Genomic DNA, 22,151 nt, shown 5'->3' with positions numbered 1-22,151 from the left:
CATCTCTTCCCTTTGCACCTTCTCTTGTAACCTTTCAATTTGAGCAAGCAGTTCTCTCTTTTTGTCTTCCCATCGCTTCTTTTCATTACAATTGGCATAATAGCATGCACCCAACATTTTACAGATGATGCCTTTGCCTTTTCCATCTTTAACTTTTCCCTGTGTCAGATCCGTGTGGCTTTTCACCTGGTCCCACTCAGACCAGTGGTCTTGGACCTAAGCATGGTCAAACCGGGGCCTGGGGCGGGGAATCCCATGCTTACCCAAATAAATCTCTACCCTGTTATCCTCAGACCCTGCTTGCTGCACCATTTTGTGTCACAGTCAGGCCCGCTGGTGCTGTCTACCCCTTGAAGGAATAAGGTTCTGAGTGAGGTACAAAGTGAGGTGTATTAGGATAATGCACTTATTAAGTGGATAACTATTACACCACCCTGCGAGTGGTGGGGACTACTCTGCTTCGTCCTTATAATCTACATAATAGGTATCCCTCAGTTCCCAGGAAATCAACACAGTTTTTTGCATTCTGATTATGATCTGTATAATGAAATAAATTGACAAAGAGAGCAAAATCCGTTTTGATCAATCAGTCCCCAGCCAATCTGGGGATAAACAGAGGTTCGAATGATTTTGGTGATGGATTTTTTTTTGTTTTGTTTGTTTTTTTGGTTTCACAAAGTCTTTATGTACTCTTCCGTCTCTCTGTATCCGTATCTTATGGCTTCCAAAGTCCGTGCGAGACAGCACAGCCGGGACACTGCGGGCATTGCATCTGCAAGCGGGCCTCTGTGACAGCGTTAAGATCCTTCTTAGCAAAATGATAAAGTGGCTAGAATCATCTGCTCTATGTTTTTATATGGGTGATTCCCTGTAGTACTGGAGAACTTTCTACTTTAATTCCCTATTTATAAAATAACCAAAGGCATACAATAGCAGGATTTGTTTGTGTGTATGTATGTATTAACAAGAATTTCTGTTTGGTGGTTCACAAAGAGGGCTTTGGCACTGTCTCCTGTACGCTGTTGATGCACAGGCTGGATGAGCAGGTGGTGAGGTGGATGACTAGCAGTGACTAGCACTGTACACCAGGGGTCAGTACTGGGTCCAGTCCCGTTTAGCATCTTCATTAATGAGCTGGATGATGGTGCGGGGTGTACCCTCACCAAGTTTGCAGATAACACCAAACTGAGAGAAGTGGCTGATATGCCAGAGGGTCTTGCTGCCATCCAGAGGGACCTCGACAGGCTGGAGAAATGGATGGACAGGAGCCTTATGAGCTTCAACAAGGGGAAATGCAAAGTCCTGCAGCTGGGGAAGAACAGCCCCAGGTGCCAGTATTGCTGGGTGCTGATGATCTTGAAAGCAACGTTGCAGAAAAGGACTTGGGGTCCTGGTGGACACCAAGTTGAACATGAGCTAGCAATGTGCCCCTGCAGCAAAGAAAACTCGTGGTATCCTGGGCTGTGGAAGAAAAAGTATTGCCAGCAGGTGAAGGGTGGTGATCCTTCCCCTCTCCTCAGCACTGGTGAGGCCACACTTGGGAATGTTGTGTTGAGTTCTCGGCTCCCCAGAATAAGAGAGAGATGGAGCTACTGGAGAGAGTCCAATGAAGGGCCACGAAGATGATGAAGGGCCTGGAGCATCTCTCCTATGAGGAAAAGCTGAGTGAGCTGGGACTTTTCAACCTAGAGAAGAGAAGGCTCAAGGGGGATCTCATCAGTATATACAAATACCTGAAGGGAGTGACAGAACAAGTCACTGGGTACAAACTGAAACACAGGAAAATCCTCCTTAACATCAGGAAACATTTTCCTACTGTGAGGGTGGCCAAGCACTGGCACCCTCAAGCAGAGAGGTTGTTGAGTCTCCATCCTTGGAGACATCCTTGGAGACATTCAGAAGCTGTCTGGATGTGATCCTTGGCAGCCTGTTCTAGGTGTCCCTGCTGGAGCAGCGTTGTTGGACCAGGTGACCTCCAGAGGTCCCTTCCAACCTCAACCAGTCTGTGACTTGGTGAAAAACATCCTGATTCAGGCAGCTTCTGTTGCTCATGTTATAAAAGATTTCAGGAAAGTTACTCTTCAACTGATTCAAAAGAGGCTAGGTAATGTCCTCCTTTTCTCACTTTTATTTCCCTATTCCTTCTCTTTCAGTCTTCTCCGCGGCCCCGTGTATTGCAGCATTATTCTTAGTGCTGCTTTCCCCTATGCTGCATCATAGTTCAGTGGCTTAAAATTGCACAAATCTAACAAAGTCAGTTGTTTGGCTGGATTTCTACTCAGGTCTTCTCCATTGATAAGAGTCTTCTATGAACTTGAGTTGAAAAATTGAGAGAAAATCAAGATGCTGTAAGATTTTTACTTCTTAGAAATTAAAACTTGGTGAAACATCTTTTTGATTTTTCCTTCAGTTTTCATTCACACAGTAGTATGGTTGATCAGAAACTACAACTGAAGCTATTAGCTCAAATTCACTTCTGTGGAACTCTTCACAGCATTATCTTAGCAAAGCCATCTATTTTATTTAAAATACTTAGATTAGTTTTAAGCAACAGTAAATTCCTTCATTTTTCGTCATTCCAAATATTTGCTTTCCTGTTTTGCTGTGCTTACACTCCTTAAAGCATCTGAATTATACTAAGGAGAAATACTTGATTGTGCCTTTCCTTATGTGTCAGAAATAGGCCTCTGTCTGCATATAACAGCTTATGTTTTACTGTTCATCTGGAAGTGATTAGTATGTTTTAGACATTCTTTTCGTAACAATGTCATAAACAGAAACAGCATACTGAAGGCATTGGTTACAATCTCCAAGTCAAACTCCTTTGTATGACGAAGATGTTGGCCAAACTGATCCTGTCGTAGCTTCTGGGGCTTTATTTAAATTATGTCAGGGATCAATAGAGCTCTTTAGCACCCGTGCCCACAATACTGTGTTTTCTTTTTCTGCCAGCTTATTCTGTGTGGCAAATATTTTTAAGTTATGCAGTTAACATCATTGCTGAATTCCACTGGGGAGCATAGAAACAATGTGGTAGTCTACTTTGTGTGATGGTTGAACAAAGGAAGTTTAAACAGCCATCATTTTTGCTACATTTTTGGCATATTATCACTATATAGGAAGATCTGATTGTATTTATGTCAGCAGGAGTTAGCATGTGATGTTAAAGATGATGGTAAGGCACAAACAGATGAAGAAAAGTTAGATTTTCTGTGTGGAAAAGGAGAGACAAAGAATTTCTTTGTTCCACAAAATCATTGCCTTTATTTCCAACAGTCGAGACAGTCCCTTTTAAGCTCTGAGTACTGGTAATTCCTCCTGACCTAAGTTCTGTGGTGTTTGCAGGTTGATAGCATGTTGTCTACCTTGTCTTGAATTATCAGACCACTCTACTGGAGGAAGGGACTGGATGTAGCACTTGACACTGTGGAGACATTGTTTACCTTTCCAAACTCCATATTAAGATACATAGTCTGTAGAAATAAGCTGCAGGATTTCACTACAGCTAGATATGAATTTTTTAGAAAAAAGTTATACAGCAGTGTTGTTCACAAGGGGTCAAAAAAACCTCCAACAGTCAGTTAAAGTAGAAACTCTAGGAGGGAGCCCATGGATATGCTGAACAGACAAATCGGGACTGAGGGACTTGCTACTACACTGCAATACTGCAAGAACATACAATCAACTCTTAAAATTTCTGTGCTAAACTCATCCTGGAGAGTTTAATCCAAATAGTAGGAGTAAAGGGTGGTAGATCTATGAGTTGTGCATAGACAGAAGCTGCAATAAAGATAGCAGGTATGACTGCACAGAGGTAAACTGTGAAGAAGAAAATAAAGGGGTCAAGATGGACCTCTGAGGGAGTGCTACTATGTTTTTATCAAGAGAGGAGTATTAGCAATTCAGGAAACAGTTGTTCTCCAAGCGTGGTAACTCCTATCTGAGGAGGCTTCATTTCATGAAGTAGAAAGGTCAGATGAGACTGGTATTAAAGATTTTCTCTGAGGGTTTTAGAAACAAATACAGGGATCTGGCTAATGCTTTTCAATGCTTTTCTTTCTTCTGATGGCATCGGATTTACAGAGACTTTTATTAAAGGAACACAAAACCCCTTGGTATTCAGTAAAACTGTATCTTTGTCACATACTGATTAGACCATACTCACTCAGTCCATAGTTTGAATGCCTGGCATTTTTGAAGTGAATGCTTACGTCCGCAGATAGCCTAGTTCAAGACTTGATATGAACAAGTCAAAATCAGTAGAACTTGCAAGCCTTACTATTGCAAAATAGGTCATAATTTCAGTATGTGTTAGATATCAGAGTGACAAGATTTAACTACTGAGTATGAAATTGCTCTTCACAGGATGTGCATGTTGCAATCTTAGTGTACCTTAAATGGCTCTTAAGCACCTTTTCAGGATTAATTATGTTCTCTGAGTAATGTGCTTGCATAGAACATTGTGGTGGTATTGTTATTTCATTATTACCATGAACAGCTTTTAAAAAATTAGAGAAGCAAAACCAATCAAAATTCAAATTGTTTCGTTTGGTTTTTTTTTGCCCCCAACAGTTTCTATTCGGTCATTGCTTAAACAGGAATTGTAGCTGTTCAGACATCCCTCTTCCCAAGAATTCAGGCAGGAGGAACTTAAATGTTCCACTTGAAAGTACTTTATTGCCATTGCTACACTGCCTTAGGAATAGCATAATGGCAGAAATCCTGTGTTGGACGTTTTCTCAGTTCCTCCCTGCATTCCTCAACAATCCATTTCTCAGCTACACCCTTTCCCTTCAGACAGTTAATTTTTTGCACTAAGGAGAGAAACATAGTCCTGGCTGAATAGCTCTTGAAAATATGAAAGTTCTTCTTCGTGCTACCATTGTTGACATTGTTAAGTATATATAGCCATTACAGGAGAGAATATCCAAAAAAATCTGTTCCATAGTAGGAATATACTGTAGTGAATATTAAAGGCACTGACATGGACTGGACAAAAGAGAGAAGACAGATGAGGGTTCAAACTCACAATGAAGACTGATAGATGATAATTTTTAGATAATCTAGAGTTTGGAATTAATGTGTCTGGTTCACTGACAGTATTAATAGTGTCATCTAGGATCCCATCCTGCTGGCATGAAAATAAATATTAAAACAGAAAAAAAAAAAAAGGGTAGTATTATTTCTGTTTTATGTTTGTATTTGTGGTATTTCTATTATCTAGAATGCAGAGGAAGAACCAACAGTTTTCTGTTGTGTTGACAACCAGTTTACTTTTTATTTCCCACATGCCAAATCCATTGCAAAGAAACTCCCCGTACATATTATAGGTAGAATTCAAGAGAAAATTTCTATTTGCATAACTGTTATCGCTACCATTGTAAATAAAAAGTGCACTCTTCAAAATTTGTGTGTAAAATCTGAGAGGATTTATTTTTCCTGAGCTTTTTGGTTCTTCAGAGTTTTTTGAGAAACAGCCCACTCATCAGAAAGGGAAGCTGAATCTGGCTGTGTTTTCAAAGGTACATGTTTAAAGTTAGCTGTGCAAATCCTGCAGGCGTTTTGTAGAGAAAACTCTGCAAAAGTGAAGAACTTTTTTTCACTTGCCAGTTATTATCAAGCCTATGAACACATGGAAACATTCTACCTAATCTATAGCATATTGACCCTCTGTACACAGAACTGTATCTAAAAAGTTATTAATCTGATTTTCTGTTTATGGCAAAAAGTTTATTGTGTTAATGTGAGTGGGGTTTAAAAGCATGAGTAAATGTAAAATTAATAATGCTAAAACTCCTGTGTGGCTTAGCCTGACTGTCAAAGATATTAAAAAAACAAATAAAAATATGCTTCATTTCTAATTTATTGTATTTTCAGAAAAAATACATCTTAAAGCGACATTTAGGAAGCAATTCATAAAATAAGCCCTTTTTAAAAAATACTTTTGTCCTTTCTGACTTTTCTCAGTTTCAAAACACTAATGATATATTAAAATAAACTTGAGTTTTCATCAAAAGGTGATACTGACCAAAAACAGCATCAGGCTTGTAGCATGTATATGTTTCTAAGCTAACATTGAGGTTGAATATACTTATTCTCTTTACATTTAAATATGACTTAGAATAGTTACCATATAAGCCCTCACAAATTAACATTGATATTAGCACAGAAAAACAAGATAGTGCGTGCGATTCAAAGATTTTCAGGATCTCACCTTTCATAGTGATTCCATTTGTGTTTTCTTCAGTGGATAAGCACTGCACTGTGTTGCATAATTGGGATCGGCTTTTCAGAGTTCAGCAGAGCTTGACATTTATTTATCCTTTTAAAACCATAGAATTGGAATTGAAAGAAATGAATGGAATCAATAGATCTTAAAATTTTGTTCACTTCAAGGCTTCAGTGATACCTTTTCTGTTTCTGGAAAGCATTAATTTCCTGCTGCTACTGCCATTAATTTACTATTACTTGACATCTTTGGCTTACAAAACCATGAAAGATATACAGTGATTATTTTTAACCACCGATCTGCTGACACAGTTAGCTTAATATAGAGAAGCATTAATAAATGACACAAGGCACGGGCATACTGCGTGTGATGAATGCATTTTGAGGCCCAAGGGTCAAAAGACCCTTTACTCAGAAGGGAGCTACTGGGTGGGCAGGGTGTGAATAAATGATGGAACCCATCTTCTGTCTAGGTGTTGCTGGATCATGTCCAAATTCCATAAAATACTTCAGAGATGAAAAGTTTGCTTTCCAGGTAAACTAGATTGCACCAAGCACTAGTTATTTAGAAGAAAAACGCTTGCAGAAAGTTTATGCCTCTGATAAAGTCCTTAATCCATTTACAATCTAACTGTTGCATTTGGTACAGTACTGTGCTGACTAAATCAGCACAGATTCAAGAACTAAATGCAAACTTCTCCAGTAAATGCATTTAATACCAAGCCCAGTAGTTAAAAAAACATAAAAAAAGTTCCTTCTGCCTTGACTATGAGCAATTATACCTGCTTAAATGAAAAAGCAGGTGAATGGCCAAGGCATATATCATAGGTTTTATCTATAGTGCAAACACCAGGAGTAACAAAAACTGAGGAAATACTATAATCCACAAACTCAAGTGGAATGTCAGTGTCTTGTAAGGGCTTCGAGGTAATGAACATCCTCCTGAAAAGGAGTACTGTATTCTACTATTATTCTGTTTGTCCTACCCCATCTGTATCTCACTGTTCTCCACGTTCATAGTGGCAAAGAGCTGGTTGTGGAAGAGAAAAGGTAGAGAGAAAGAAAACAAACATGAATGTGAAGAGGAAAGAGATGCTTTCTTCTGCATCTTAAATAAAGTTTACCAGCTGCTTATTTAATTATGCATGCAAGCTAACAGGAAAGCTGTAAATGGAAAACAGGGTAATAGTTAAAATTCTTTGTTTATTTGGCACTAATGAAAAACCTGGGGAAAAAAAAGATGAAAAATATTTTTCCTAAAAGCTTTAAAAAGATAGTAATCTTAAATAGATATTTTAATCACAATGGAGAAAGGAGTGAAATAAATTGTGTTTTTTAAAATAGGCAGTGTATTGCTTTAATGCTATAATTGAATTCCATACTTAATTGTAATCCAAGACAAGAAAATAGTATGAAATTGACCTCTGCACAGAAGAAACTCTTCAGAAGCCATGTGGCTCCCTTTTGTACAATTTGCAAAGGACACTTTGCTTTATTTCTGTTTCGTGATGTGGAGAGCTAACAAAATCAGTTGATTCTTGCCTCTTCTGTGAAAGGGAAAAATGACAAGAAATATTACCTGAAATCTCACAGAAGAGCTTCTGTAGGTTTTGGAACAAAACTTCCAAGCATTCTCTCGTCTATGAACATTTGGATGCATGTGAAATTTTGTTGTTAAGGAATTAGTACGGTTGCTTAATTGTGAACTTTCTGATCGCTATAGATTAGCTGAACTTTTAAAAAGACCTACTGAGAAGCTAAACACCCACATATAATATGTGTATCATGCACTAGTCTGGAGCATATTCTCCCTTTCCTTCTGTACAAAGAATTTCAGTCTGCTTTAGCACTGATGATTATTTCATAGAGGCCTCTGTGATCCTTGGTATTATTTTAACTGCTCATTTGCACTTACACATTGAGTCATGTCAGAGTATTGTATAAAAACGTACAGAAATACAGGATGTTTTATGTATAAACAAATAGAAGTGGGGAACAAAAAACCCAACACAATTTGAACTGGAAATAGCACATAATAAAATACAACAGAAAGTTACTGAAAGTAAGATGTAAAGCGAAAATGGCAATATATTTTCTAAGAGCATTTCTTTAACATTGACAGTCCAGCCTAAAGAAATCCATGAAAATCTAGCCCTACTTATTACTTCAGTAAATAAAGTTATGCAGATCATTTGCCATGCAACTTACCTTGGCTGAATAGCACCTATTTTCTATTGACTTGAGTAGTTTGACTTTGTCCACGAAGAATATCCTGCAAAAATTATCATAGCTAGTTAAGGTGGACAGGAGGGTAGTCCATATGTACAGGTAGAGATCCTTTCAAAATAAGAATCTGTGTTTTGTAATGGCCATACACAAGGAACAATCTGAGGGCATGGGATACCAATAGTAAGTTGTACAGATTTGATTTAAGTACACTTATTAAATATTTAAAGCTATGTAAGTCATAAGTCAATACATGTAATACATTTTGAGCTTAGATGGAATCAAACAACACACATGAAGGTCTGAGTCATGTTGCTGCTGTTATTCCCATATCTTATATTGATGCTGAAGTGGAGATGTGCTGGGTTTGCTGTGGTTATTTTTAAGAAAAATTTCAGAGCTCTCTGTCTATCAGCAAATGCCATGATGACATTTTGTATCTTATGTCAAGTAATCCTTCTTTTTTGTCTTTGTAGATATTGATGAATGCCAGGCTATCCCTGGAGTCTGCCAAGGAGGAAACTGCATTAATACAGTGGGTTCATATGAGTGCAAGTGTCGTGCTGGTCACAAACAGAATGAAGCAACTCAAAAATGTGATGGTAAGTGATGTTGTCAGAGAACATACCTAAGAAGTGGTTAAGTAAAGCATTAGAGTGCTTTAGTAATGAAAGAAAAGGTTCAGAATAGTTGCAGTGTCTGATATGAAGAGACATAACATCACTATGCAGTGCTTTTTGTTTCTTCTTCACAGTATCGTACATTTCTACTTTGCTGTTCATATTTTGCATTAGATGTTTTTTTCTGGCTCGTGGGTAAAGACAGTGTTTATCCTGTTTCAAAATTTAGAACTATTGATAAAGAGTGCATCTGTGAGCAGTATATAACGGCAGCCGAGTTATTAGGATTTTGTTGGTTTTCTCAAAAATGTCCAAAATATTCTAGTACAGGTAGGTATTTTCAGCCTACTGACTACAGCGTGAAAAGCAAATGTGGCAGCTTTGGTAATGAATGTAAGAAATTACTGCTATGTCCAGTTTGTGTTGAAGAGTCTGAGTAAGTAAAAAATACATAGGAAATGTCCTTCTTTTTTAGATGAAAAATCAAATAGACCGTGTTTAATATGCATAGTTTAATAAACATACACCATGTTTATTTAGTAAACACGTTGATATAATTAAGAGCAGCAATTCTGTATAGTTTAAAGTAGTGCAATAGAAAATTGCTGAGTTTTTGTGGGTTTGATGAAGACTTCACTGATTTGAGTGAATTTGCCATGCCTTCAAAAGAAATCGGAACTCTCAAACTTCATCCCAACCAGTGGGTACCCTCACAGTCAAGTTAAACAGATAAGAGGACTGCTTGTTCAAGGCTTTGGCTTGTGGTTAGGCAGCAATTTAAGTATGTGACCATATTACATTATACTCAGTATTCAGTTACAAACAAATACATGGTTTATAGCCATTTTTGGAAGTTGTCTTAGAGTTCTCCTTAGTTTTGCCTACAATACAGAATCCACAGAAAAATTGGGTAATACAATCAGTTTGAGAATCACATTTTATAAGTGAAAATGTTGCATCTGGTGTTGTTGCAAGTAATACCAAAGAGTAAGTAAAAAAAATATCCAAAGGTATTTTTCTCTGGTCCTGTTCTCCACCACCTTCTGTTTTTTTTATGTTGACCAGCTTCAATTTATGCTTAGTACACAATGATATTCCTGTCATGAGTTTTTCTAGGGGAAACCTGGCTATATCTTGTTAAAAACTTCCAAGAAACAGTTTGCAAGATATAGAGCTGCAACTATAGAAACAGAGATTTTCTTACCATGGTTGAGGAGAAATAGAAGCAGCTTGTGTATCTGTCTGTGCATGTGCACATGTATGTCTACCTAAATGTATACAAGAGTGAGCTGATAGGTATCCAGTATATGCACAGTCATTTAGGACTCTGCAGGGACCAGTCTTGTTCACAGGGAAAGCAGGTCCCTTTGAGCCATTTTAGAAGTAAGGGAACACCAGGAGCCTTGCTGAGACACTGGGAAAAAGAATCTCCCCATACCTTGAAGACAATAGAACAGTGGAAAAGTTGTAGGACAGTATGGCACCATCTCCGCAGCCTTCTGCAGGGTCGACGGAGAAACCAGAAGGCACCAAGTGGAGTGAGGAATCCTACAAAAGAAGGTGACTGAAAGGGAAATTTGTAATCAGAGCCACTTTCCTTGGGAGAATTAAATCCAAGGCATTTCATCTACCCTGTACTGCATGGCAACCTGTGAGGAACAGAGCTAAGCATAAAGTGGGCAGCACATCCTAGTAAAATCTTTCTTTTTTTTGTGGGAGACAGAATGGGAATGTAACCATAGGCAAAAGGCAGTGGGATTTTTCTTGCCAGGGAGGCAAACAGGAAGGAGTGGCTGGATAGGACAGAAGAGATTTGTAGGCCCTCAATGAGGCATCAGCATATAGGAAGGAGAATTATAATTAGAAGAAAAGAAAGAGGGCAGGGTGCTTTGTTTTCCCTTCCAAAGCCTTCCTTTGGGCTTGCTCATGTTGGAAAAAGTGGAAAGGAGGTCACTGAGACCACGTATCCTTTGCTCCTGCTGTTTTTAGAAAAGGATGTCATGCTTATCAGCTTGTGACCCTTTACGTGGCTTCTTCTCCTCTCCACCTATGTGGAAAGAAGACCAAAGGATAAAGCATCCCTTTCCATTCACTGCTAACTGCAAAAAACCCAGCTTCTGTTAAAATTGCCTGTCACTCGATCACTGGCTCTTAAAATTATAATTTCCTTTTTTATTTCCTTATTGAGTAGTAGTGGTGAGGGGTGCAGGGACATTAGTAATAGGTGAGTCAGGACACAAAGTATGAAGACGTATAGTAATAATCCAATACTACTTGCTTTTTTCTGATAATGGACTCTAATCATTTGGAAAGGTTAATTGGTAGATATCGTTAACAATTACATGCAACTTAGTTTATAACTAAGTTCATGTAACATTGTCTGGCACTACTATCAGGTCAGACATGGTGCTGTACTGATGTGGATATATAACTTGTGCACCAGAGCTAACTTGTATGCTACCAGCTCAGAGCACAGGCACAGTGAACTTAACAGCTACCTATACCCACGTTAAATCTGTCAGGTACCTGACATGATTAATTTTGTTAGTATCTTAATGCTCTCATTATCTTCTAAGAAATGTACTTCTGCAATGGTTACACAATATTTAGGAAGTGAATAAGCATCTACTGTTTCCAATTGTCTTTGCATAATTGGCTATTTTTACCATCATTTTGTGTTATGCTGGATATCAAATAATAAGTACAGTTATCATGATTTTGAAAAATTCTGGCAATACAGTTTATCTTTCAGTAGAACTCAAGCTTAAGTTTACTGAGCATCACAACATAAAGTACACAAAATTCAGAAATATTTACTTGTAATTATGCCATTAAATATAAACAACTATCAGGAAAAAAATTTGCAAATGTTGAATGTTTTCCAAAATGTGACTGTGATGCCTCACTTGAAAGAGTGGATTTGAAAATATTAGAACTATAATCAATTCATCATTTCAAAGCTGAAGCAAAACCAGCTGTAATAGCTAAACAAATGCATAGTGTCTTTGATTGTGTAGGCAATGTATAGATTAGAAATGTATGCTTTGTTGTTACTCATCTTGGATTTGTGTTGTCAGTTGCAAGACATTTCATTGGAAGGCTTTTATTCAAACTGGTATTCTTTGAATTAGATCTGTTTATTTTGGCAGGACTCTTTCAGCTTGAGACTGTTTACAACTTTTTATAGTATTAAATGCAATGATTAATGTTAGAGTAACTTCTGTGTTTTTTGATGAATAGTTACTTATCCTTGTTCATTAGAAGTGCACGTGGTTTTTTGATTCTCTCAGTTATGGTGTATTTATTATTATTCCATGAGACTTGTACAGCAGGAGTAGAGCAATAGTACTTTTGCCCAAACCACCTGTTGAAGTGTTAGTCCTAAAAAAAAGGCATTTCTAATGTGATAAATATATCATCAGAGCAAAGACAGCATTTAGATATCTGTAATGATAGACTACTGTCTCAGTTCAATAAATGAAGTCCCTGTTCTGATGATGTCTGTAATCTGCCCACGGCAGTGCTCATGCTTTACTGCTCTTAACCCTAGAAGAGCTCCATGTGAAGGAGACCTGATACCTGCTCTCAGGCAAGGATGCAGTTAAAATACATCAAATAGATGTTTTAATAGAGATCCAAAAAAATGCATGATACTTTGTATATGTTATATTTCTGCCTGGCATCTGCACTCCAGCTTTGATTCCAGAAGGACAACTTATTCAGTAATGTTTCCTTCCTTGTGAAAACAGTAATGAAAACATTCTTCGCATTCTACTTCTTTAACCTATGTTAAAGTCTGCTTTAATTGTTAAAAATGTTATTCAACAGTTCTCTCTGATAGTATCCACAGGAAAAGGTGAATGTATTTTTAACACATATCTGCTTAAAAATCTGTTATGCTTATGGGACCGTGCATAACAGAAGTGAAACATCATCTGCAGTCTGAAATAGTTGCTATTATTTCATAGTTCAGTTATCAATGGGGTTTCATTTCCAGCTTTGTTGGCAGACTACTGCAGAACAGGTCATACGCTCTGGCTTTGTTTCTTCTAAGCCCCTGCCACTTCTTTTTGTGGCAGAAGTTAGGTACTAATTGGTCCCTGGTCACAGCTTCCCCACTAGCCTCCCTAGTCATGTAATTCCCTACAGGGAATTATACAGATAACAACCCTTAGTGCCCAGTTTGTACCATCTTTTCTGGGGAAAAAAACATAATGAAACTGTTACTTGTCCATTTCCTCATGCTTCACAGCCAAGGTGGTAATGCCAAAATTATACCAGCATAATACCATGCTTATATTATTCCAAGAATGGAGCAGAGACTGCAAGCCAAGCCATAGTTTTATTGAGGCTTTTTTTTTTTTTTCAATAAAGGCTTTGAGAATTCATAATCTTTCAGTGTGAGATTTATAGGATAAAACTATAGCCAGTCCTTCAAACACTTACACTTTCATTTAGTGGGACTGGTCATTTGAGTGCATTTACATCATTTATATATATGGATTGGGCCATTGGGAAGGATATAAGGAATTGGTCTTCTATGAGTTAGAACCTGTGTACAGAGAAATTATTTAATAGAAACTGCATTGTTTTAATGTCATTTTTTGTTTAAAATATTACGTAGAAGTGATGTAGTATGGAGTATTGTGCTCACTCGTTTCCCTTCTTTAAGTATGGAAAACCAGATCAAATATTACTTGCTGGCTACAATGAACAAAGTCCAAGTTGGAGTCAGTAACCAGGCAAGGCTCCAGTGTTCAGAGACAGAGGTTGGAATCTTACACTAACTATTCAGACCTTTATTTAACAGCAAGTCTTCTACTTAAGAAGGAGGGATTTGAGATCCCCTACTATATCCTTTGCCCTTAAACATCCAGACGTATTTTGTGGGTTAGGATTTTTTTCCTGTCATTCCTCCTGGAAACAATAGCTATTGTTAGAATGAGTAGGAATGTTCATATTGTGCTTTTTGTGCCATAATGGATTTTGCTAGAACTATGTTAAGCAATAAACATTGCTTTGCTAGGCTATTTGCTTGCATTATATTCCCGTGTTTCTTTAAAAAAAAATGCGAAAAAAAGGCATATATTTGGCTTATCAGATTTATTTTGAGCCTCAGATTAGAGTTGACTGGCACTGACCTTTCAGAAATTAATGGCAATTGTATATCAGTAAAGAAGGTTTAAAGGCTTTCCAAAGCATATGAGAACAACTTGAATGTGTGTGTGTAAGACCTCATGTGTAGAAATGTAACTAGGTAGCTTAGGCTATTTGAGAAAATATGACCTTTAAAATTAATCCAGATCAGGGTTCAACATTACTGATTTTATTTAGAAGCTTTTCTATATTCCTGACTTACTGACTTTCCACAGTAGTCAGGGCAACTCCGTCCACTACTGTGCAAGTCATGGAAAGATTCAAGGAATGGGTACAGAGCTGAAAAAATTTTGAAAAGGCCATTACAGGGGTTGTACCAAATTCCAGAGATCTGAAGCACTGATGTGATGTCTTAACTAAACAAAATAAACCCCCAAACCCTTCTCTTTTTTGGCCTAAAAGTTTTGACCTACAATATATTGAGTTTTCATTGTCTTTTTAGGAATGAAATTCTGTTCATTTTTAGGATGTTATCTTCCAGAATTAATGGAACCTACAGCTATGGGTTGTTCAGAGATGGATTGTATGTAGATAAACTGAGAGGTGAAATAAGCTTTCAGTTGTGGTTGCTCGTTTACGTAAGACAAGGACGACTATTTATCAGTACTTCAAGGATCTAAGAAATGTGTTCCACTTACTCTTCTCAAATTGAAAATACATCATACTCCTTGACTAGATCTAGTTAGTTATGACACCCTTTACAGTCAAAGGTACTCTGGGAGGATGCCTCTGATGCTCTTCTAGAAATATATGTTGCTGTACTAGTGGCATCAAAGGGCTAGGATTATATGACACAGGATAACTCCTTTTTTTTTTTTTAAACGTGACACCAAAATGCAAAGAACCTTTTAAAAGAAACAGTTCTATTTCTGGTTCTCCTGCTTTAATGTGTAATTTCATTACACTGTGTGTTATTCAGATTTGATACTACCAGGTATTGCTATAGACTAAAACTATTTTCAGGGAACCCTTTTTCAGAACTCAGAAGTTGAGAGCCCCTTTTCTGGTGCTTTTAATTCAGTTATTCATAAAATCCTGCTTACTGTAGCAGTAAAAGTCATGAATTCTGGATGACAGGTAGCCAGGCTGGTTTTTTTTGGCAGAAGTTCACCAATTAATAGACACACCTGCAAAGTTTATGCCACACATTTAAATTGGTTCTTACATTGAGCCTGGCTTTCTCATCTTGTGTGCAACGTTGGAACCGCAGCCACTCACACCACCAGTCTTTTTCACCCTTAAGACAGCATCCTCTCTTACTATCTTTGGAGCATTTTCCCTGAGACCATTAATTTATGTATTTTGGAGGGGACAAGGAAGGAAATTGAGTAACTTTTTCAATCAGCCATCCTAAAAATAGCTCTTTCTGAGGTAAAGTCTCAGAATTTCCAGTCAGAGGTAACAGAGATCTTGTTGAAAGAATTTCACATGCAAGAACGAGGGAGGGAGAAGCAGAGACAGAGATTTAGCTCAAAAACTAGTGAAACAAAAAATCCACTGACTTGGTACTGCTCCAGTAAGTAAGAATATTATTCTTCCACAAGGGTTCTCCATGTTAATTGGTTAAAAACATGTTTTTCTCTCCACATGGAGAAGACTGTGGAGTCTTCCTTCCACTCTGGTTACTGCCCAGATTTCAGGAAGGTACTTCCTCCCTTGCCAGCTCCCTGTCATTCTTGGACAAGAGCCCTAGACAGTGTTAAACTCCTGTGCATGTAGCCAGGTGAGAAGGATGGTCTACCTCCTGCAGGTTTGCAGAGGCTAACTACTTCCTTCCTATGTCTTTCACTTGCCAGTGCTACAGACTCCGCCTACTCATTACCTCAATGGGCTTTGTACTGTATGACCATCTAGTTTGGAATTTAGTTTCCTTTAGTAGAAGATCAGGTGTTGTGTTCTTGTAATTAAGATTACTGCCTTTAAAGTAGCAGGTACCTGTGCCAAACAGAGTGAAAATGAAGGGGAAACTTTCAGTTTTCAAGTGCCTGCTGGTTTTAGCAGTCAGATTTTTATAGATTCATTTTTCTTGTGTTTTTTTTTCTTATATATAATAGCTGCTGTTGTACCTCAGCTACCAAAAAGAAATAAATGCTATGAAACCTGCAACATTTAACACCCACTCCCTAAGAGAGTGACTGAATGTAACAGATATTTTGAAAATGCTGTGTAACTAGTTCCTAGCATAGGGATTCTTAAATTTAACTTGTCCACGTATCACTGGCGGCAGTTGCTACCAGCTTTGTGCCATCCCGTTTGTGTGTACAGTATTTGCATCTTCAGACAGTATTTCCATGCTGGTAAATTGTGATCACCATGTTGGTGATATCTTTATCAAAGTATGGGTGCCTCTGAACTTTAGAATGAGTCTTGGAATTTATTTTTGGAACCACTGCAGTAGTGATGAAAAAGGATAGTGTAGTATTTCCTTGAGATTGAAGGTGTGCTTCAAGGGATGGTAAAATAAGGGAGTTTTCCTGCATGAACATCCAGTGACTCTGCCATCAGGAATGTGTCACTTTCCAGAAAAATTAAACTCTTCCTGCAGAGTTGTCATTTCATCCGGTTTTCTTACCTGTCGTGATGTTTCAGACTGTGTGTGTATACAGGAGAGAGTATTCATGTTTAAAAGACTTATGGGTTGTGAAAGACCTGAACTGCATGAAAGATCTCAACAAGGCATGCAGCCGGTTCTGGTTCTGTTTTGATTTATACACATGGTTTCATTTCATTGGATTAAATGAGATGGTAAGCAGTTCACCACATTATATATATTGTCTTTAATATAGTAAATTAATGCAAGATTTCTGAGATTTCCTGGGGAATTATATGGTTTTGATTTATACCATCATTTGGAATTCTGGAATCTCTGCAGTGGGTAGCTAAGAAGTCTTAAGTGAAAGCATTATTTCTTAGAAGTGTTTTGATTTTACAAAAATGACACTTTCTTTTGTACATTCTTGAGCTGATGTCTAAAATGTGGGCAATAGTTGCCATCATTTTGTAACTATTTTAATGTAAAGTTTAAACTTTTTGTGTCCTCTGAAATGCTTAAATAACCTTATTAAAAAGCCAAAATTTTCACTTCTTCTGACTCTGCTTCATAGTGTAAAACAAACAACAAAGGCCACAGGATGCTTATATGTATGGATTAGTTAGGAAGTTTGAAGACATGTTACATGTAAGATAAATCATCTTTTCTACAATGACACTGTAAATAACATGCCAGTGGGAGAGGGGATTGTTTTATTCATACCTTCACTTTACAAACCACAGTTTTCACATACTTAGTGGCCTTGTGGCAAAACTTAATTTTCCTTTCAGTACTTGAATGTATCTAAAGGGAATTCTTCATGTGTGGACCTTCCCATAGTGTGGAGTTACCTTTTTGATATAGTCCCTGTGCATGCCAGGTCTTTTTGTCACTCTTCCTTTTCTTTGAGTTTTCAGTGTGGAGAATTTAGCAAGGGAGGGAGCAAAGTATTCATCATGTAAAAGCCTCCTAAGTAATAACACCTGCTGAAGTTTATTTCTCAAGCAGTCATTCATTTCAAGAGAACTTCTATAGTGACAAGTCCAAGGAAATTATAGGTCTGTGTAAAAGTGCAAGGAATGGTCTGTGGGGTCACAAGGCGGTTTTAACAAGGAAAGACCTTCACAGTGTCATCACAAGATAATTTCTGTCATATGCTCTTTCTGATGCTTCTTCTGCATTATTTGACATGCAGCAGTCTGGGTTCAGCAGTCTGATTATTTTTTGTTTTGATTTTTGTTTTGCAATATGAAAGCTAATTTAAATTAATACTGCATCCAGATTGTTCAAACAAGTTAAGCCAAAGCCTCTTACCTATGACTGACTACCTATGGTATCAGGCCGTGCAAAACCTGTGGTATCATATCATTCCAACTGGAAAACATAACTCATCTCAAGCTAGCTAGAAAGTTGGCCCATGTTTTCCCATGTTTTCTCAGAATGCCTCCCATGTTAAACCTGGGCCACAGTTCAGATTCACCGAAAGCCACTCGAAAAGCTAATGTGCAGAGGTCACTTAAAAGCAAGATTAGGTTACTAAATAACCCTAAAAATATTCAGATGTCTAAAGATTGTCACAGCTGCAGAATGAAGTGGTTACTTAAAATGGCTTTTTTTGTATAAATGGTGATGACAGTCGTTTCTCTCATGCTGTTCTTCCTGGCTTGTATTTCTTGATGCCAGTTTGCTCTGCTGTACTTCATATCTCTAACAATATGGTCAGACTGCTTCCTTCTGTTGCTTCTCTTTGCCTCAGCTCCTCATTTTGCTTTCAGTTTGTGCTGGGATGGCACACAGTGCTCTCAGTCATGGTCCCAAGTGCACTAGCAGCCCCTTGTTACATACAGCAGCTCATGCATCATAGAATCATAGAGTCATAGAATACCAGGTTGGAAGGGACCTCAAGGATCCAACCTTTCTAGCACAATCTAGATGAGATGGCCCAGCACCATGTCCAGCTGAGTCTTAAATGTGTTCAATGTAGCCGAGTCAACCACATCCCTGGGGAGATTATTCCAATGATTGACTGTTCTCATTGTGAAAAATTTACCTCTTGTGTCCAATCGGAATCTCCCTGGCAGTAACTTGTACCCGTTACCCCTTGTCCTCACCATGTGACTCCTTGTAAAAAGGGAGTCTCCATCTTCTTTGTAGCTCCTCTTTAAGTACTGGTACACGGTGATGAGATCACCTGTAAGTCTCCTTTTCTCACGGCTGAACAAACCCAGCTCTCTCAGCCTATCCTCATACGGCAGGCTTCCCAGACTCTTGATCATCTTGGTGGCCCTTCTCTGCACCCCCTCCAGCCTGTCCACGTCTTTTTTGTATAACGGGGACCAGAACTGTACACAGTATTCCAGGTGTGGCCTGCCAAGTGCTGAGTAGAGAGGGATAATGACTTCTTTATCTCTGCTTGTGATGCTCTTTTTGATGCAACCCAGCATCCTATTGGCCTTCTTGGCTGCAGGAGCACACTGTTCGCTCATGTTGAGCTTCCTGACCCCCAGGTCCCTTTCCACGGAGCTGCTCTCTAGCCAGGTGGATCCCAGTCTGAGCTGCAGTCCTGGATTATGTTTTCCCAGGTGCAAGACCTTACACTTGTCCTTGTTAAACTTCAAAAAGTTCTTGTTAGCCCACTCTTCCAGCCTATCCAGATCTTCCTGCAGGGTGGCTCTCCCTTCCAGAGTATCTACTTCCCCACTTAATTTGGTGTCATCTGCAAACTTCATTAGGCTACACTTGATCCCGTTATCCAGGTCGCTTATGAAGATATTCATAGAATCATAGAATTGGTAAGGTTGGAAAAGACCCTTAAGATCGTCGAGTCCAACCGTTAACCTTTCACTGCCAAGTCCATCACTATATCATGTCCTCAAGCACCACGTCTATCCGTCCTTTAAATACCTCCAGGGATGGAGACTCAACCACTTCCCTGGGTAGCCTGTTCCAATGCTTGACCACCTTTTCAGTGAAGTTTTTCCTAATATCTAACCTAAACTTCCCCTGGCGCAGCTTGAGGCCGTTTCCTCTCGTCTTATCACTTATTGCTAGGGAGAAGAGACAGACCCCCACCTCGCTACAACCTCCTTTCAGGTAGCTGTACAGAGCAATAAAGTCTCCTCTCAACCTCCTCTTCTCCAGACTGAACAACTCCAGCACACTCAGTCACTCCTCATAAGACTTGTTCTCTAGACCCTTCACCAACTTCATTGCCCTTCTTTGGACACACTCCAGCACCTCAATGTCCTTCTTGTTGTGAGGGGCCCAAAACTGAACACAGTAGTCGAGGTGTGGCCTCATCAATGCCGAGTGCAGGGGCACTATCACCTCCCAGGTCCTGCTGGCCACACTATCCTTGATACAGGCCAGGATGCCATTGGCCTATATTGAATAGCATTGGGCCCAATATCGATCCCTGGGGGACCCCACTTGTGACAGGTTGCCAGTTTGAAAAAGAGCCATTTACCTTTGGGTGCAACCCATCAGCCAATTCCTCACCCACTGCACAGACCACTTGTCCAGGCCATAGCGCATCAGTTTCTCCAGGAGGAGGCCGTGGGGAACCATATCGAAGGCCTTGGAGAAGTCCAAGTAGACAATGTCGACTGCTCGCCCCATGTCAACCGAGCAGGTCACTTTATCATAGAAGGCCACCAGATTTGTCAGTCACGATCTGCCTTTTGTGAAGCCAGCTTCAGCTTGATCAGCTTGATGACATCTTGCTTTATATGTATTTTTTCAGTGTTCAGATGAGACCACTGCTTTTAGTTAGAAGAAACATCTGAATGGATTAAAAATATCTGGAAAAAAATTAAAAGTGCAACATTTGGTCACATTTGAAGAGCTTGGCCAAAATTCTTGCTTACAGTTGGAGTATTAGAAGGCCAGAAAGCAGTCAGATCTGATGAGCAATATTTCTGTGGTCGCAGGAGCCCAGAGCTGTCATGCTTCACTGCTGGAGCATCCTCCTTCCTTCAGCTCAAAAGCAGGATGTGTATTTTGCTATTGCATTGTAGCCGTTGTGTGCTTCCTAGAGATGGCACTCAGTATGTGTCATTTAGAGGAAATCCCAGACTGCTATCACATACTCTGTGACTTGAAGTGGTGCACCCCTTGAACGTATAAGGAAAGCCTCCATTTGAAGGCAAACAAAATTATTTGCAGTATGCAAATACCAGCAAGATGTTATTCAATCTAAGTTGAATAACAACTTCATTTCAGAAAAGCTGTCTTTCCCTCTTTTTAACACAGTATGTTGAAGTGCTCTGCTAATTATCCTATGTCCTTTCCTTTTTGGGTAGATATTGATGAATGCAGCATCATCCCAGGAATCTGTGAAGGCGGTGAATGCTCTAACACCGTGGGAAGTTATTTCTGCATCTGCCCACGGGGTTATGTCACATCCGCAGATGGCTCCCACTGTATTGGTAGGTATTCCACCCTGTAGGCTTTTAGAGCTCTCAGGGGTGTTAAGGCAATACACAGCAGCAGCAGAACTTCTGTCCCAACCATATAGCACTCCCCGCCCCACGCCGGGACCTCGCTATATGCTAATTCACTAGTATCTCTGATCCAGCTACTTAAAGTTCATAACATCCTCCTCTGATAAGGATTGCCTCTGCAACCGTCTTTTTGTAGATAAGTAGATCGCTCTGTGTCAACTGTATTGTAGCATGAGAACTCCGGCCTGAGATCTGTATCTTCTTAGGAAAAAAGCAATTAATATCTTTCTGTTGTCTAGGCAAACATAGGAAATGTTAATTATATTTGTTTCTCTAACCTGCATCTGATATTTTCACATGTGGTAATTTCTTTTATACAGCTGCATGTGTCAAATATATGGTATAAAACATTCTGATGAATTAACTAAAAATACTGCATACCATGTGTAAAAAACATTAACAACTGCTAATAATAGTGTCTTTTCTAGATCTCACATGGTTCTTCTTATTTCAGACATCTCAAAGCACTTTGTTCTCATGTTGGGAAAGGGATGGGAATTCTGAAGGGATTTCTGAATTACAGAGAAATTATGTAAGCCAGTAGCAACACAAGAACTACAAGTGATTTCACATGGATAATTTTTTCCACAATGTAGCCAGCTTTTGTTATCCAGGTTCATCTGAGGAGTGCCAAACTTCAAATTTATTGTGGCTAGCCTCAGGAATACCAAGAACCTATGATTTCCAATATGATCAAAATTTCTATGGATTTTGGAGTGTTTTACAGTCTGGTTTCTAAAGTCAGCTCCCAAAACCAATTGCACACAAATCACATGCCCTAGTCCGCTAGGGCAGGCCCTTATGTCACAGAGTCTCCTTCTCTTAAATGAACATGTGTCTGAAAATTCTTGTCTTAAATGTTTATATCATTGGAGTAGAATTTGTATA

General features: G+C 38.8%; 1 protein-coding gene across 4 annotated transcripts in view; it reads left to right on the top strand.

Moving 5' to 3' along the window:
* Positions 1 to 22,151, top strand: part of FBN2 (fibrillin 2) — a 180,680-nt gene that overhangs the window by 45,476 nt on the left and 113,053 nt on the right. For all 4 annotated transcript variants that reach the window (XM_087741308.1, XM_087741306.1, XM_087741307.1 and 1 more), the window contains exons 7-8: positions 8,931 to 9,056; positions 21,063 to 21,188. In XM_087741308.1, the coding sequence (XP_087597434.1) occupies positions 8,931 to 9,056; positions 21,063 to 21,188 (252 nt within the window). The remainder of the gene's footprint in view (positions 1 to 8,930; positions 9,057 to 21,062; positions 21,189 to 22,151) is intronic.

The sequence above is a fragment of the Nipponia nippon genome, unplaced genomic scaffold (genome assembly GCF_047370975.1).
Source record: "Nipponia nippon isolate SJK-2023a ecotype South Korea unplaced genomic scaffold, ASM4737097v1 scaffold_8, whole genome shotgun sequence".
In the NCBI taxonomy this organism is placed as follows: domain Eukaryota; kingdom Metazoa; phylum Chordata; class Aves; order Pelecaniformes; family Threskiornithidae; genus Nipponia; species Nipponia nippon.
This window is presented reverse-complemented; position numbering and strand designations above follow the sequence as displayed.